The sequence below is a fragment of the Thunnus maccoyii genome, chromosome 23 (genome assembly GCF_910596095.1).
Source record: "Thunnus maccoyii chromosome 23, fThuMac1.1, whole genome shotgun sequence".
Lineage (NCBI taxonomy): Eukaryota > Metazoa > Chordata > Actinopteri > Scombriformes > Scombridae > Thunnus > Thunnus maccoyii.
This window is the reverse complement of record NC_056555.1, coordinates 2,628,796-2,647,673: the sequence shown is the minus strand read 5'-3', so window position 1 is coordinate 2,647,673 and position 18,878 is coordinate 2,628,796. Positions and strand designations below refer to the sequence as shown.

Below are 18,878 nucleotides of genomic sequence, written 5' to 3'. Positions count from 1 at the left end.
GGGATCCTGACTGGAATTTAAAATAATTTGCTTATTTGAACAATGTTTGTATGCTTATTGACACCAGGTAAAAATACAAAGGTTTGTGATCAGATGTCATTATCCAGACAGACAGGTCGTCGGTAAATAGCAGGTGGAAATGTGATCTATGAGGTGTGGGATTGTTTTGATGATGATGGTGGATGGTACTGTCTAACACGTCACTCTAAACCTCAAAGATATATGGTTAAGATCAGGTGACTGTGAAGGTCACAGCATTGACCTTGCAGTCTGTATGGAAGCATCTGCATTCATTATGTTTCTCCTCTCATTCATCCAGCTGTTTCCTATAACTGTGTGTGTATGTCACCAGTCTGTATGTACACATGACCTTAGTTGGTTATAAAGCTGACCCCATAACTCAAACAAGAGTAGAATAGTCCTTAAAAATAATAAATGTGTTTTCTAGAAATTAATAAAACATGGAGTCTCTACCTGCCTCTCACTAAAAATAGCTTTTTAATTAGATGCATTTAAACACACTAAATGCATCTAATTAAACAGCTGTCAACCTAAATTTGGATGTGTGTGTGTGTGTGTGTGTGTTCTCACCGCGGTAGTAGAAGAGGCACATGTCGGACAGAACGAACCACCTCTTCTTCCATAGCTTCATGCCTGTGCTGTCCTGCAGAGGTCAAAGGTCACATACCATCAGTCAGTCAGTCATTCAAAGTGTAGTAATTACACAGAACAATACGCTCTCTCTTGTTCGCACTCACACACATACACATACTCATAACCACAGTTTTCTCTCTCTTTTGATCTCCCCTCACTTCCCTCCTCTTGACACCCTCGCTGTCTCTCCCTCTGGCTGCTTCTATTAACCAGCTTCTATCTCCTCCTCTGAGACAAATTGCTCTGTTTTATCTCTTCATAATGCAGTGACAAATTTGCCTCTGTGGCGCTCGGGGCGAAGGCCTGTGCTTTGTTCTCTACGCTACTGCTCGAGCTCTTTTTTTTTTTTTTTTTTTTTTTACCCCCTCCTTGGCGCTGTAATGACTGCAGAGACAATAACAAGTTTTTCAAGACCATTTGCTCACTCCACTCGGGTCTTTAGCACTGTTTGCGATGTGTCGTGTTTGGCCACAGATCCTGAAGCGCAGGACAGTGGGGGGCTTTGGGTAAACACTGATGACATTTCTTCTGTGAGGGAATGCTTTGCCCGACAGGTCTGCGGGGAGGGACGGGGGTTGCTGGTGTGAAGTGAATCGATTCTTCTCTTGATGTGAATATAGCACCGCAGAAGCTGAGATAGAGGTTATTGACAGCGGCTCTAACTGGGATTTGAAAGCTGAGTTGATAGTGCTCAGTGAGATTGTCTTCAGGGAGCTGTGCGGTGGTCAGACGTCCACAGACCAATTGAAAAATTGACCCACAGTACATCTCTGTAGGGCGAATTAAATTGCTCAACTTGCACCAAGTAATGAGTGAACATGCTGAGCGTCAAGCTAGGTTAGCTAACATCTAGTCAAACCTTGCAGCAGGAACATGGCCCTCACATTTTCTTTGGTTCCACAGATTCAAAGTTTCCCACTCAGATGCAGAAAAGATTAAAGGACCAGTAAACTTGCCTGATAATTAGATTGAATTGCTATTTTGTTTTAATTTTGTTTCACACATCAGCCTGACATTGTATTCATGTTAGCCAACTTGGTTTGCTTGTAGCAGTTGCTAGGAGTAGTTAGCTTGACAGTTTGAACAAATAAGTGGAAGATTAATTATTTCAGTTATATTATTTTATTATTTATAAGTTGACTTACGACAACCTATATAGTTGTGCCAATCTTACCAATGTTTTTCACAGTTTTTGTGACTATATTTCTGTTATTTTTCATGAATGTTGCTATGTAGGTAAACAGGTTATGTAGGTGTGGTTCAGATGTCTGGAACCAGGCTGAACTTTACTAGCTTTGATTAAAAGTGAAGTGCTTTTAGGCCATTTAAAAGATAATTAATTGAAGAACCATGTCAGTGTTTTTGCACCTCAAACATATATATTTTATATTGCCAACTTTTTTCCCAGGCCATGATGTTTTAATTTTTTAATTTGTTTTCCCTACCTTCCAGGCAGCCAGTGGCTAACATGCGTTTCTGTTCAGAATTTAAATCAACCCAAAGACACTTCAAGCTTGCGTGAGTTAGTTAAACCATTACAGAGAACATTATGTCATTTATATCATCGGTTGAGCTACATTATTGTTGTGCAGTCTTTCCAAATTAATCTGCACTTACAACGCCATTACCCTGCGATCATAACGTCATATTGACTACTGTCACAGCAGATTTGATATTCACTGTGATGGATATCCAAATTCAAGCAAGTTTCAAATATCTATTAGCTCATTTATATACTTTATTGAAATAAATGGAAACCAGTGGCTGTCTGGTAGGTAGGAAGATTAAATTAAAGATTACTGTTATGGCATCTTGATTTAGGAAAATATCTAAGCATAAAAACTCAGTGATACGAACAGATAAAACCACTGCTGACTTCTCTTTTGGGTCTAAATGATGGCCTTAATAAATTACATAAACCAGAGATTGATATCAATCTTCTCACCTTACTTTCAGAGAGAAAGTATATTTCCCAAAATGTTGAACTTTATCTATAATTATATTTACTGGGATTTAATGTGGCAACAAAACACAGAACATGAAAAATCAAAAGTGAATGCTTTTTACATGCACTGCATGCCTGTGTGCACATTTCATCATTCACATCTGCTGCCCCGCTGTTTTTCTTCAGCTTTCTTCCATCTGTTCACACTCACCTACAAAGAAATCTAACAATGTTAAAATTAAATTGCCTTTCTCCCGTACCTGCTTGTAAAGCCAGTTGCTCTTGACCACCGGGGCATTGGGATTCCTCTTGATGGAGTTAGACCTCTTTCCGAAGTTATGAACTTTTTTGGAAGACCTGGAGGGCTGTTGAAATACATTAATGGATAATAAATGTAGAGAAATTGTACATTTATGGTATATTCAACTCTACAATTTCCATGACACATAGCCCTATTGAAATGCATATTTTTGAAGAAATAAATCACAATAACTTATAAGCCTTTATGAGAAACAAAAAAACAACACATAGTGTGCCTGTGTTTTCCATCTTGCATCCTACAGAGTGAACACAGCAGGGAGAATTCGCTGATATGCAGAGAGAAAGAACAACCCAGAATATCAGCTTTTCTTTGCCAGTCACAGCACAACAATCTAACATGTCAAGTGTTTGGTGTATTGGTTGTAAAGAACCTAGTATACAAAAACAGCAGCTTTTCCAGCTGCTATAAAAAGCAACAACAGAGGCAGATGTATTCAGCTCATTAAACAAAGCATATTCCACGTCCCTCATACATCATGGCTCACTTACTAAAAAATGCAGCACTGCAGTAGAAAATGTCTTTCATGCCAATGGCAGAAAGCTACATGGAGCCCTTTGATTAAGTCAAAATGTATGCTGATAGGATGCTAATAGAATGAAATGACTATTGAGCCGTTTACCATAAGTTCTAACATTATATTTGAAACCATGAGAGTGTTGCATATTTATTGCCTTACGAGTGACAGAGCATGAGAATGAAAATATCTGTCAGTCTGTTCTCTCTTCCAACATAAACGATGTCTCAACTACACAACAACTGATATACAGTTCTCTGTATATCTATATTTATGATATCAAGAAAATGTTTCTTAATGTTTTTGGTGACCCCTGACCTTTCCTGTCCTACAAATCACATGTATAATGCTAAATTGCCAAATACATTTTTTGTACTGCACATTAGTTGTAGGAAGATGGTTAGGGTGGATGGTGGCATACAAAGCTTGGTCCCCTTGGGCTTGGTTCACATCCTGCATCCCACATGTGGCTCAGGTTAGCCACATAAACACTTGGCTAGGGTTAGGGAAAGATTGTGGTTTGGGTTAAATTTAGACAATGAAAACACAGTCTTTCCCTAACTGTAACCAAGTGTGTTGAGTTGCAATAAAACATGAACATAAAATCATTAATCATGCTTTGGTTGCTATAAGCAGATATTATAGACAACAAATGAAGGTAGGTGCTGTAGGTTCTCTACGAATATTTTGTGATTTATGCTGAAAGTACCCTGTGAAATTTTCTTGGCAACAAGCTGAATTTATGTTTACATTCAGGGTTTCTTCTAAAATGCATTATGTGTATTCTTGAGGTCTAACAAACATGTTGACCTGCATTTCTTGGCACATTACCGGCACCTGTGGATCAGTGGCATAGTGTGAATCCATTGGCAGGATTGTGTATCAAGTCACCCATATGCTTGTCTACTTGCATGTGCGTATGCATGAGAACTAACAAAATGACGTCCATAGCACTACTTGTGGTGAAAAGTTCTAAATGGTAGCTTTAATCAAAAACATTTTCTGATTGTCATGATATAAAACATGATGTGGGTGGAATTACATTTCTTTCTCAATGCGTTTGCTTTTACAAATTAGTAGTATATGGACATCATTTTTAGAGTCATGGTCATCCTCTGGTAACGTCATCACATTTGAGCTCATCAAAAATTAAAACCAAATGAGCAGATTGTTATAGAATTTTTACTTAGAACATCTATACTTTCCAGTGAATTTCTGTATCATTTTTGTTCATTATACAATTACTCTATGGCCCAAATTATTAACTGCATACACAGAACAATGGTGCAGGGGCTGAAATTTTACTTGAGTTTTCATTTGCACACAAGGTAGTGCATACAGTATATAGTCACAGATTACTATTACATTGTGATAGTGTATGTATGTAAGTGTATGTGCATATGAACATTACACCTATATATATAATTGAACATGTCATTATAATTCTGATTTCAGGCTTTCAAGCAGATGTTGGAGCCTAGCAGCAATGGTGGAGCATCAAGATTTCTCTTGACTGGAACTAAGGGGCCTGGACCAGAAGCACACAAAAGTATGTGTACTGAGGTTGGCTATATAGTGTTATTTAAAAAACAAAAAAACAAAAAAGGCCTACTTTTTTTCTGTCACCATCATCAAGATGTTTAAGATGTTTAATTTAGGTACAGATTTGTTTTATGGCAGAACTTGCCTACATATTGTCATTGTGGTAGCATTTTAAGCAGGGAGAAACACATAAAATGTAGTTATGTACACTGCAAATATACCCAAAATGTTATAAGCTTCTTCACAGCTGTTTTGACCTTTTTTTTCCTAAAAGGCATCGTCTTCTATAGGCACGCTGTGTGTCATTCTTTTTTAAATGTTTCTCAGGCGAGGCACGGAGCTGGATCCATACAGCTAACCCATAAATAATGACTTGTCATGAATATATGAAGATATGCAGTGTTATACTTTCTTTTGGCCAGTGTAAGCAGAAGTAATATATCACTTATTCATGAAAGCATGGGACCTCTGATTTGATCTACCCATGCATATTTATTTCCTGTGTGTTTGTGTGGTTCATTAACCATTTATAAACAGACACGCTGTCCAATCTATAAGCGCAGTGACCTGTGCAGATGACACACTCACTGCTGATACAGCTGAATTAGCCGGCTTTACACTCCCACTTCTCTAACCCAAAATAAGCGGTAATGACACAACATGGACAAATTCCAGGAGAGTGACTGAGTGCTGGAAGTCAGTGACAACTCAGCATGTTACCATTATAAACAACCTGAGAATGACCTCCTCCAGCACAGCATTATGGGAACAACAAATCAACTCTTTCAGGGGTGTTAGCGGCTGCGCTGACAGTTTAATGTTGATATGAATCACTCTCATAAATTCCTTTCATTCATTCCATCAATTATCAATACAGTATGCTCAACAATGAATGTAAAAAAATAACACAGACAACATCTTGAACTTTTTGCATAGTTCAATATAATATGGACACATCTAATATCAAGATCTGACAGTTATTTTGTTCTAACATAACCCTGTTTGGCTGCTAACAGTGTTAAATTAAGTTAAGTGTGAAGTTTTCACATTTAACATTACAAGAGACAGGGAGTAAAAGGCTTTTAGGCTGAGGACAAACCAGTGAGATGGATTAGATTATGCCTGACAGCATGCCTGTGTGGGTTTACTGCACATAGAAAGCAATAGATGAGGAGGTTCTGACATGCATCAAGTCTATCGAAAGTTGGCCTTAACTGTCACTTACTATAGATTTACTAAGAGGAAACAAGCAACAATAATGGCTTTAACCTTGAATCACATCATCAGTGTGTTTCAGGAAAATGGTATGGTTAAGTGTAGTACAGTATATTACTGTAGAATAATGCTCACCATCTTAGTTTAGCATGTTATCATGCTAATATTTGCTAATTAGCACTAAACACAAAGTACAGCTGAGGCTGATGGGAATGAGCCTCAGCTCAAGTATTGGACATTACAATTTTGACCTGATGATGGTGCAAGAGGAAAAGTCAGAGGATCACCAAATTTGTACAATTCACCCTGCGAGAAACATGAATGTCAGTAATAAATTCCATGGTAATCTATCCAATAGTTGTCAAGATATTTCACTCAACTAAAAATGTTAAACTGCTGCTGGCACTAGAGGAAAAGTCAGGGGATCACCAAAGTCATTGGATGTTTTTGCAGAACCATTAAGTAGTTGTGGAGATATTTCACTAGATATCTAAGAACTGAAAACTGTTTGTGACGCTAGATACAAAATTCACTGGAATTTATCCTCTCTGGACCATGAATACTATTAGACTTGACATGATAATTGTTTAGATATTTAATTCAAAGCCAAAATTGTCAACCTCAGAGTAGCAGGGTGGTCAGGGGATCACCAAAGTCATAATTCATCCTTGGAGGGCCTTGAATATCTGTACTCCATTTCAAGAAAATCCACCCAGTAGTTGCTAAGATATTTCAGTCTGAACAAAAGTTGTGGACCAATAACTGTGCCACAAAAACAAGAGCCCCTCTTCGACTCTTATATGCAGATATATAACCACCCTCCAGCCTCGCCCACCTTCGTTAGCCTCTGTCTGCTAATGATGTTTCATAAATTTAACTTGACTGAGAAGACTGAAGAGAAGACTGAAGATTGGGGTCATAACTACAGTCACAGCAGTTAGTTATCCAAGTCCAGATTTAGAACATTGATTAAACTGCTCATCAGAGTCATGTTTAATGTTTAAGGGTGATTGGAGGGAGACTGACCCGTGTAGATGAAGTGGAGGTGGTGGTGGTGGCGGTAGTGACGGTGGTGGTGGGGCTGCCAGGGAAGGTGCTGTAGTCGGAGCCACCTGTGTAGTTTGATGCCTCACTCATGGTGCTCATAGGACGCTCTTTCTTGTCACTGCTGCTTCCCTGCTCTGATGAAGTCTTCGGGGCCGACCTGCCACAAGGCGAGAGACATAGAGAGACAAAGAGAGAGGGAGTCAGTCAGACATTTGACCTGTATATAAAGACCATTTCAGTTTTGTTTTCATTGGTAAAAAACAAAGCACTGCACTTTTGTATTTGATTGTGTTCCTTCAAACTGCTCAATAACAAGAAAAGCAAGGATTAGAAAACCAAAGTTACATGGACTTACACATTTCTTTGACAAATAATTCTACAAAGTGACATACATGGGCAGCAGGTAGGTGAAGTACAGTAGGTGGTCAGCCATGTAGCTAAGCACAACAGACTTGTACAACACATGTTAAAATAAGTGACCATGAGCGTGAGTCCAAACTATGGTTTACTCTGAATTCATTTTATGCTTTCTAGGTATGAGGAAGTGTAGAATGTCAGATGTCAACATCCATCACTAAACATGAATCCTATTTTAATAAACTACTATTTCCAAGGTCAAGTATGCAATGCGATTTCTGTCTTGGTCATGGAACAGTGGATCTGCTCTTACTTTTGCAAGAACAATGAAGGGCCTACAGTCTGCATGCACCTAAAGAAGGCTTACAACCATGTCCCATGGGTTGTCTACTCAGCAAGACATTAAGTGTGTTCTCTGTGGGCTCCGCTAGGATTGTGCCTTGTCACCTATTCTGTTTGTATTTTTCATGGACACAAGCACAGGGCGGAGCCGAGGGACGGAGAATGTCGGTTTGGTGACCTCAGAATTGGATCTCTGTTTTGGGCTTCATTAGACTGACATTTGACTCAGTGCAAACACACTGACCTCCAACCCTGTGTAAATTTCTGCTTCTCTTGGTCCCAACCTCAAGCATGTACTGGGATATGGATAAGGACCTAGAAGTTGAAATGTAGTCACTTGCCCAAAAGGAATTGAATTTAAGGCATAAACAGTGCAGAGTGTGACTGAACTACAAAGGTGGTTGGTATGAATGTGCCCTTGGTTAAATTAGTTCATTCTGTTATAATAATTAGTATATTTATTCAGGTGGATGTGTATGTATACGTGTGTGCTGTATTGTAACTGATTGTGCTACCAAGATGATAGAGAGGAGTCACTAATCTCTGAGGCAGAATCTGTCTCCACGCCAATCTATGAATCCAGTCAGCCAATCAGCCAACCCCCACCATCTCATCAAGCAGACCCTATCTTCATTCTCTTAATGACACACTGTCTCTGTTAGGGCCATTAAAGAGAAGGAGGATGGGAACGGGAGGAAGGGTAGAGAGGCTTGAATGAATGAAAGCAGAGAGGGAAGCGACGCAGACAAGAGCAGGGGAAACTGAGATAAATAAAGTGAGAACACGAGACAGAGGGAAGAGAGTTGGCTGCATGAATCACAGCTATTATTCTCCAGCTGTCACCTCTGATATATGCTTCGACATCCAACCAATTTAAATGGCCTGCCAGCTTGGTCTGACAAATTCAAGCTCAAAGTTTTTTGCCCCTCGACGAGTAAAAGGACAATAGCTAATATGAGAAAAAGAAAGTTCAAGGTCCCTGAGTTTGATTAAAACTACTGCACAGTGACAGCTTTACCTTTGCTCCCAAGGTCAACATAATAGAAGCAAATCATGTCAATGAAACTCATTGTTTTCACAAATGAGAACATACATGGATTGTGTCTTAGACCTTTTCACAGGGAAGTGTCATCAGGCTGTTCCAAGAGACAGAACCCCCACAAAGCAGCTGGATCGGACTCTGTCTCTCCCTCCACCCTGAAGCACTGTGCTGACCAGCTGTCTCCGATGTTCACAGACATTTTTAACACCTCCCTGGAGACATGCCATGTACCAGCCTGCTTCAAGACCCCCACGATCATCCCCGTCACCAAAAAACCAAGGACCACAGGACTCACTGACTACAGACTCGTCGCCTTGACCTCTGTGGTAATGAAGTCTTTTGAGCGCCTTGTACTGTCTCCACTGTACGGACCCACTCCTCGACCCCCTGTATTTCACCTACAGAGCCAACAGGTTTGTGGACAATGCTGTAACATGGACCTTGACTTCATCCTCCAGCACCTGGTCTCTGCAGGAACCTATGCCAGGATCCTGTGTTTTGGATTTCAGCTCTGACTTTAACATCATCATTCCAGCTCTGCTGCAGCACAAGCTCTCCCAACTGCACCAGCCCGAAGCAGCATGTGAAGCTGGGGAAACACGTTTGCCATAAAGCAATCTGGTATGCTGCTGCCACTGCCAAAGAAAACGCTGGACTGCAGCATATCATTTGCTCTGCTGAGAGGATGATTGGCTGCAACCTGCCATCCCCTCCAGGACCTGCACGCCTCCAGAGCCCTGATGCTGGCAGGAAATATTGGGGCCAACCCTTCCCATCCTGGACACAAATTCTTCGAACCACTCCCCTCCAGCAGGAGACTGCAGTCCATCAAGACCAAAACTTCACGGCACAAGAACAGTTTCTTCCCAACTGCAGCTGGCCTCATCAACAAGGCCCGGGACCCCCACTGACACCACATGCACATTATTGCACATGTCCACGTCTGACATTTTCGTTACATTAACGCACATCTTGCAAATATTCTGTATTGGACATATCCTTATACTTCTTGTATTTTGCAGTACATGCCTGTTTTTGTGCTTGCACTATGTTTATTGTTATTACACATCATCAGACCAAAGCAAATTCCTTGTATACTATGCAACCTACTTTGCAATAAACCTCGTTCAGATCCTGATCCTACATATTGTGTTTCTTGCAGTTGGAAATTCGATTTATATTCTGCACAATCCACATTATTATTGTTAATGTTAAAGTTCTTCATTACTTCTTTTGAGTGTAGTGTAGGGTTTGTGAGGGTGAAGGCTGCTGTCCCTGAGATAATACTGAACAGTCCCTGGGCTGGTGACCTGTTACACAACTACATTTTTATAAAGACATAACTTCATGCGGTTTTAATTAAAGTTATCCCTGAAGACAGAAGACATGGTCAGACAAAACAAACATTTGCTGCTGCTTCAGAAGGCAATTTCACAGTGCACATTTATCACTAACCAAGAGCTTTGCTTTTGTTAGGGAGGTATAGAGAGGACAATTGAGTGGGTTGGACCTTCAGCTTTCAACTGGAACCCATTTGGACTTGGCCAGACAGATTTGGTGCTGGGCCAGTGTCAGGCTCACTGTCCCACTCAGTGTCCCACTTAATAATTGATTAAGTTATGTGAGGACTGTGTTAGTTAAAGGTGTTGCTCATAGTGACACACCTGCAGAGAATTATCACCAACTCTGTAGTACACCTCAGCTTTACAGAGCTTTTCAGCCTCTTTTAGATTATTGTTTGTGTTTTTCTGGTTTGCAAATTCCAGTTTCAGCAGCAGCAGGCAGCTGTTCTCAAGCAGGCAGGCAGCAAAAAGCTCTGTTGAACCCACTGTACACTATCTGACATTTTTCTGAGGCATTATACTCAATCTTTTGGTTTGCTAAAGGCAATTATATTGTTGACCATTTTAGTTAATCCGTCCTTCTGACACTTGATTGATTGATTTTAAAGACTTAATTGCTTTCTTTCTAATGCCACCATTAAGACAAACTTAACATGTAATCCACATTATAGCAAAAATAAACTAAAAAAAAAAAAGTAAAAAAAGTTCAGTTTATTCTAGAATATTTTATAATTACAAGTTTATGGGGAAAAAAGGTTTTAACTGGGTCCAGGGTTGGTAATGCTGTATTATTTTGGGCTTAGGTTAAAATTAAGACAGTATCCAGGTTGAGACGGGGCCTAGTTTGTTCATTGGATCTGATCAGAAGTCTGACGTGTATGATTTCGTCTGGTGGAAAGTTTTCTGCCCAGACTGCCTCTGACACCTCTGAATATATCTATACCTCACCTATAGTGTCTGCACACACACTGGCTGATGATGCTGATAAAAACATTGGCGTGTCTCCCAGGTATATCATGTGTGATTGTCCCACACTGCAGATCAGATAACCAGTAAGATAGCAGCAGTAACTGCTCCTGTGTGAAAAATGGACGTCTTTATCTGTCCTCCAGCACTTTCTACTCTGTCATAGAAGCTACCTGTCTTTCCTGCCTTATTAACCCTTCGTAACACCATCATACCCTTATTATTGCACTCTTTATCCTGAAACTATTCAATCTTTTGAAAATAAAACTACAGTTTATCACCGCAAATCCTTATATTTGACCATACTATGGAGTAATTCTCTTTTTACCTGCATTAATAAATCTTCCTTGGACCATTTACAAACTGTCTAAAATGCTGCCACTAGGCTTTTAACATGATCCAACAGGTGGTCACACATTACACCTGTTTTAACCTCTGCACTGGCTTCCTGTTAATTTTTGAATTAATTTTAACATCCTGGTACCAACTTATAGAGCCCTACATGGCCAGGTTCCACATTATATCATGGACCTTCTACACTTCCACACCACGAGCTGAGCTCTTAGGTATTCTAACCAGGGTCTTCTAAGTGTCCCTCAGATATGTTTTATGACTTGGGGAGATTGTGCATTCTGGTCAGCAGCACCTAGACTTTGGAATAGTCTTATTTATTTTGAATGTGAAGCATTTTGTGACTGGTGTCTGTGAAAGGTACTATACAAATAAACTTTACTTACTTACTCACGAAAGTACTGCTCTTACATAAACATTGGCATACCAATCATTTAAATGCTTTGCAGCACATTAGCAGCTCTTCTATATTCTCCCCTGACAACTCTGATAATCTGCTTTTCTATATTCCAGCCCACTCAGCAACATTTAGTCCCCTGAAACCAAATGGAAAACACCAACTCTGCAAATTAAATGTTGACTAAACTCAAATAAAATCCTCACTGTCAATGTCAATACAGAAAACATATTAGAATCTGTTTTAAAATGGAATGACCACTTGATAATCAGTAATATTTATTCAGAGAGTTCAAAAGAATCAATGGCATATTTTGGCCAATCAAAGTTCTTTACAGTGCAGGATTTTAGAGTCCTTGATGTCATGAATTTTAAGAGGAGATTTTATATAGAGCTGGGTACTCACAGCACTTATCCATCCCTCAGTTTGGCAAAAGCACTTAAGGCAAGTTAGCTTGTCACATTTGATACTTAGCTCTTAATAGGGGGTAAATTACTAATATTAGATAAGGGAGCCGCAGTGGTGAATTTAAGTTATGGTTAATTATGCCTTTTAGAGTAGTTTAGAGACTTGTAGCACCATTCTAATTTCTACACAGTGTTCCTTAGAGGCTACAGCAGGTCTGTTGTTCCAATTATAGCTCTAATTCTCTTCAGGTTTGGGAGTCAACAAGTAACAGTTTACACTTCTCCTGTTCATATCTACATATATTGTATATAACTTATGGAGCAATTCTAGATGCAGCATGGTTATGAAGATTCTTCCAGGTCATAGGATGGAAGTGCTAAAGGCACCCAGGGGTTACGGTGTAGCTGCAGTAAGCTATGCTTGCGTTTCTCTTGGGAGGACAGTCTCCAGATAGCAGACAGATCTCAGTAGTGATTAGCTGGTGAAGTAAGTGGAACATCTAGCAGTTAGGGAGCCATAAGTTTTTTTCTCAGGAGTTGGTGTAGACCAATAGAGCTAAAAGGAGAGTGAATAGTGGACTTATGACAGAAAAATGTCTCCAAATAAATGAGTCTGCTGGATATACTGTATAAATGGGAAATAGTTTGCTAACGAGTTTGTCATAATCTTATAGGGCAAAAATAGATACTGTGGAGTTCTTCTACCCACATGGCCAAAAAATGTAAGTATTGCAATTTTAATGTGTAAACTATGGTGGTGTAAAGAGACCAGAACTATCTATCCAGATTATTATTTAGAAATACTGGAAAATTACATAATGATATGAGAGAAAATCACACAAGGAGTTGATTCTGAATGGCAAACATAAAACCTACATTAAAGAGGAACCTATTTAAAATGGCCAGTGAGTTGGAAGTCTTAGCAAAAGCCAAGCATTGTGTGCTACACCATGCTGGTATTTACTGCAGGGTATTATATTGTATTATAGGGTGTCTCTGTTATCTGTCCACCCTGCTATGTGTTTAAATCTCTAAGACACCCACAGTGTGGGCGCAAAAACACCAGTCAGTCTTTTCACAGCAGCAGCCTGGCAACCTCACTGACTTCACCCGATGAGCTCAAGGATTCAGAATCAGAATACATTCATTGTGAAATATTTTTCAGCTGAGTTGGCAACATTCATGTATACCAGTCTCAATTGTCTGTGTGTGCAATGTTTGCAAGTGAAGGCATTTAGCCTTTAGGAAACAGAGAACCATTGTGCCAGGGGTGGATGTTCTGAAATTGCTCCCATTTCATGGCTCTGTCAGTGACACTGAATTGCTGGCCAATTGACTGTGAGAGAGAGAGAGAGGAGGGCTTCACTCGCCTCTAGTAACAAGAGCCCTACATAAAGCAAGGTGACTAACACACATACACACATACAACAAAAATCGCCCACAGATTACGCAGCCAATCTGTTCCTCCCTCTCTCTGCCTTTTCAATCCTTCCCACTGTCTCATCTTGTCTGCCTTTTCATCTTTCAGTCGCACAGTAAACTTAGCCTTTACTAACCTTTCTCCCATAACCCTTTCCTTTGGTTTCTCTGTTTATTCTTACTTCAGTGATGCTGATGAAACATGTTTGTGTGAGTGCTGGCAGTGCAGGCTGTTACTCTGCCATCTAAGCAGCATCAGAGACCTGAATGAAATAAAATGGAGTTTTTTCCCCTGATCCATTTGTTTGCAGTACAGCTTCCCCTGATCTGTGAGCGCAAGTGTTTATTTGCTCTGAATGTGTCTGATGTTACAGATGACTCAGCTCTATTTCAAACATCCATTTTTTGCACTCTGTACTATGTTACTTGTGGTTTCAGTCAAAAGGAATTTCTCCTCATGTGAACATCTAACTGGTAAGTGTATTGCTCCTATTAAAATAAACATGACTTTTGACACAGACAATGTTAATGATGAGTCTATCAAGGGAATACATCTAAATGATAACTACACCTGAGGCGATTCTGTGATTGTCAGATTGGGATCCACATCCAGAAGCCAAGGCTAATGGTCTGTGTTTGTAAGGAAAATCCATCATCCATGGCTGGATGTTTCGCACCACATATCGAAGCTCATTACACATTTTAAGTACCAATGAGACTGTATCAAAAGTACTAAAAGTTGGCAGTGAATCTTCAGAATGGCCAGAATCTTGGTAGCGTCTTCTATCATCACCCCTGTTTAAACATGTGTAGCACCATTAGGCTTAATCCTGTTCTCTGGCACATTTCATCATGTGAAATGTATTGTCACTTTAATTTCTTTTATCGTTGTTATGCTGAAGATACAAGCTGCACCTTTCTTCTAATCACAATAATGTTTGGTACTATTATCATTTTTCTTTTGGCTCAGATACTGTTATGCACAATTACTTTAATTCAATTGGTTGGCCTGCCCAAAATCTGCAGTGATATCTCAAATAAAAATATTCAGATCATGGGCAACATGTGTGAACAACATAAACAAATAAAAGCCACTTGCTAAGAAAAAATGTTGAAACAACCTGTACTATACTTGGTAAATTCAGTATAATGTACATTTTCACAGCACTCGTTACATCAGTCCAACAACTGAGTCAGAACAGTTTGCTGCTCTCAGTTTATTTATTTAAGAGAAATAATCTTCATAAAGTAATTCATTCATTCATTTATTCTTAATTTAATGTAACGTTAATAAAACATAACGTTTCAAATTAACAGCCTATGAGGAAAGAGATGGATGAGCCATCTGTGAAACATTGATGCAGGAAGTTTCACTGTCGGCACTTTAACAATGATCATTTAAAAAAAAGAGAGAGAAATGGAAATTTTAAGTGAATGAAAACATTATTTCTGTTTCAAAAGATAAATGAAGAGTAGCAACACAGTGAGTATGATATACCTCAGTTGTTGTACTGATGGAATTAGTGCTGTGGAAATGTACATTATACTGAATTTGCATGTCATGACAACAACAAACAGATGAGAACTGAGGTTTCTGAGTAGAATATACTGTAATAAAATGTCATAAAAATAAAAGCCTGTCTTTAACATAAGCCTTTTCCACTGCCTTTAGTCTCTGCAGTTAACTGTATATCAGATTGAATCATGAAGTTTACTTGACAAAAGGATATTTGGAGCAGACAGACACTAAATGACACCAGTACTAAAGTACACTTCTTGATTGAATCATATTTGCATTAACTGTGAGAATTATTAAACTATACAGTATATCTGAGTAATGGAATCCGCCTTTTATGTTTCTGGATTGGATCAGATGAGTTGCAGTTCCCTATAAGACAGTTCAAAGCTTTATCTAGGAGAATATACTAGGCTTCTACTTTTAAACCTTGTCATTCAGCGAGTAAAAGTGTGTGTGTAGTAGCAGTGGCAGTCTTGACACCTGATTTCATTTCATCATTTCAGAGGTAATACAAGCCACTGCTGGAGGAAAAAAGGGATTTAATCTGATTCTGATGGCAACAAAAAAACGTTAGTTCCTATTAAATTACACACATAGGAATTATTCAGAGAGGAAACTTTAACTTCCCCTGCTGTATACTGGAGACACAACTCATGGCAGACACATTAATCATCCAGAATATCATTTCTGCATTAGTGTTGCATGGCAGCTCATCAGGCAATACACGCGGAGTCTGAAACAAAGTTAGTGTTAGCAAGAGGCAGAAAAAAGAAGAAGAAGAAAAAGAATTTCTAAACAGATAATGAAGTATTGAATAAAAGATGAATGGGGATGAAAACAAAGCCAAAAGAAGCATCCTGACATTTTGAATTAGGGTGTTAGCTCTTAAGCACACTGATTACTGACTTACCTGAAACTTACTTTTAATTGCTAGCACAGTGGGTTTTACCAATTACATTGTACAGATATTAATCTAACAGCCTGGCTTGTTTGCCATCTTAAGAGACAAAGGAGAAGATCATGATCACTTTTGTCTCTGTGTTCAGTACAGAGAAAGGTATCTGGTTATTGGTTTGACCTAACTTAGCATAAAAACTGCTAACCTAGCTCCACGACTTCCAACAACTCTATACACTGATACACTAGAAGAGAAAATACTATAAAATGCACTGTTGAGTACAGATTGTGTATGAGGTAAATAACAATGAAATGAAGATAAAATTATGGTGTAAATACAAGTGATAGTGAGTGACAGAGTAATACAATGAGTTACTACAGCAATATTTGAACATATTGGGTATGCTAGTAAGAGAAAAAGGATTTAAAATGGTGTACCGGTCAGTGTAAAGTTGCTAAACCCTAACAGACATATTCTCAGGGTTTACAGGGAATACTGTAGGATTATAAGACTTGGCTTGAAATGATAAAGTAAGTGAAAATAGATCTATGTAATTTGTTGATTTAATATAATGGCACTTAGTGGAAAGAGATTACAGGGGTGAAATCACTTCTGAAACATTTGCAGGTATCTCTCAATGAAAAACTGCTGTATGTAAGTGGGTAGTCAAACTGAAAACACTCTGGCTTAAAAAGGGTTATTAAATGCTAAAACACTGCACAAAAGTTATCAAATTATGAGAAAGCTTCTATCTTTTGTTGCAACAATGGCAGTAGAAATACAAGATTCACGTCACAAACTACCAGGAATGTGTGCTTGCAGGTATCTGATTGGCCACCACAGCACCTTGCTGGATGATGTTGCAGTCCAGCAAGAACTCGCTGAACTTGCTTATCTGTCTGATTGCAGCCTAAGTCTGGTCTTTGTATTGGATTGGTTTGTGTGCTTTCTTGAGCTGACAACATAAGGGCCAGTGACTAGCGAGAAAGCGAACCTGGCAATACCTATAAAAAAGCTACAGGACAGATGACTACATGGTCAAGAAGTAACTCTTTCTAAAACTACGATGCCATGTTTTTATAATCTTCTAATTAAACATATTGATGGAGATCTTCTCATCTGACTGGTCAAGATGGCAACTTTCCCAGATGAGGAACTGTTCCTATGCATTAAATCTATAAACCTACTGCTAGCAAGATGTTCTGCATGCAACAACTGTTTTTAGCGACTGACAATAGCAAATTAGTATTGAAAGCATTAAGGCTGATAGAGAAGCTGAAGCCAAAGCAGATCTTCCAGTGATATAGGGGATCATTACCTGGTGAGAGCCTCTAGGGGCTTGTCAGGGTGCACAAGCTTTCCACAATTCACACTAGAAACAGAACAAAGGAGGGAGAAAGAATGACAAAATAATAACAACTCAAATTATGACTTAAAAATGAAATTCAGTCATGCTACAGAAACCATATATATATATATATATATATATATATATATATATATATATATATATATATATATATATATAAACAAAGTGAAAAACATAAACAGAGTAAATAAACATAAAAAGAGTGACAAATAGAAGTGAATTAAGTTAATTCTAACAACAAGCCGTAGGTGCAAATAAAAAATCGTTCACTTCATGCGGGTGCATTTGAAAACAGGAAGATTTCATGGTCAACTCAAAACTCTTTGTTCTTATAAACAACGATCTATCAGTGCTTCCCTCCAGACAATTTGATTATTAATTTAAAGCCACACTATTTTTCCATCAGCTTTCCCAGACATTGCTTTGATCAACTCATCAGACCACAATCGTTCAGTGCCTCCCATTAGCACAACATCAAACTCTCTGCTTTTCATTCTCTTTGTCTCCCCTTATATCTGATTTTCAGTCTTACATGTCTGTCTTTTATCATTCTCTATTGTTTTCCCATCTTGTTATGTCTCTGTTGTTTGCACAATCAGACAATTGAAGATGTGTGAGCAGAATCAGTTAATTATTAAGTGAGGAGACAGATGGAGGAAGCAAGAAGAAAGAAAAAGACAAAGTGTAATAAAGGGTCAGATCCAAAAATTGAAAACTCCCTGGCTTCTAAACTTGTTAGAGCGGGGAGAGTAGCAAACATCAGGGAGATGAACAGAATTAGATATTAGTGATTTGAAAAAAAAGAGGAAACTAGAGAGTCATTAATAAAAGCAAGAGCTGCAGAGGCGTACGGTACATAACTTAAGAGATGAGAGGAGGGAAACTTCACCCAAAGGACAAAAAGCAACTTTCTGGATATGGGTTTTAGGAATCTCTTAATTTAAACGTCTCCTCAGTGAGTGGCATTTAAATAGTTGAAAAGCTGTGGTGCACTGACTCCTATTAAAAAGCCTCAGGCAGTGCAGAAGCACAAATCGAATGGTGATATGTGATAAGCAGTTGTGGAAGCAGGGGATGGTTAAGAAGAGAAAGAGACATGAAACCTTAAAGTCCAACTAAAATGAAAAACTAAATTGTCATCTCTTTTATGTTGTAAAAAATAAGAATAAGGTCAAAATAATAGTTTTTAATTTTGTTATTATTTGTTTTTAATATGTTTTATTTTTCAA

At 38.7% G+C, this 18,878-nt stretch overlaps 1 protein-coding gene across 9 annotated transcripts in view; it reads right to left on the bottom strand.

The window, feature by feature from the left end:
* The window catches only part of LOC121890395 (pleckstrin homology domain-containing family A member 5-like), a 261,999-nt gene that overhangs the window by 59,212 nt on the left and 183,909 nt on the right, over positions 1 to 18,878 (bottom strand). For 7 of the 9 annotated variants that reach the window (XM_042402602.1, XM_042402591.1, XM_042402598.1 and 4 more), the window contains 4 exons: positions 17,599 to 17,652; positions 7,219 to 7,396; positions 2,860 to 2,964; positions 592 to 664 (listed from right to left, as the gene is read on the bottom strand). In XM_042402602.1, the coding sequence (XP_042258536.1) occupies positions 592 to 664; positions 2,860 to 2,964; positions 7,219 to 7,396; positions 17,599 to 17,652 (410 nt within the window). Of the gene's footprint in view, positions 1 to 591; positions 665 to 2,859; positions 2,965 to 7,218; positions 7,397 to 15,901; positions 16,116 to 17,598; positions 17,653 to 18,878 lie in introns of those variants that run through there. The other 2 variants (XM_042402597.1, XM_042402600.1) reach the window with 2 other exon arrangements.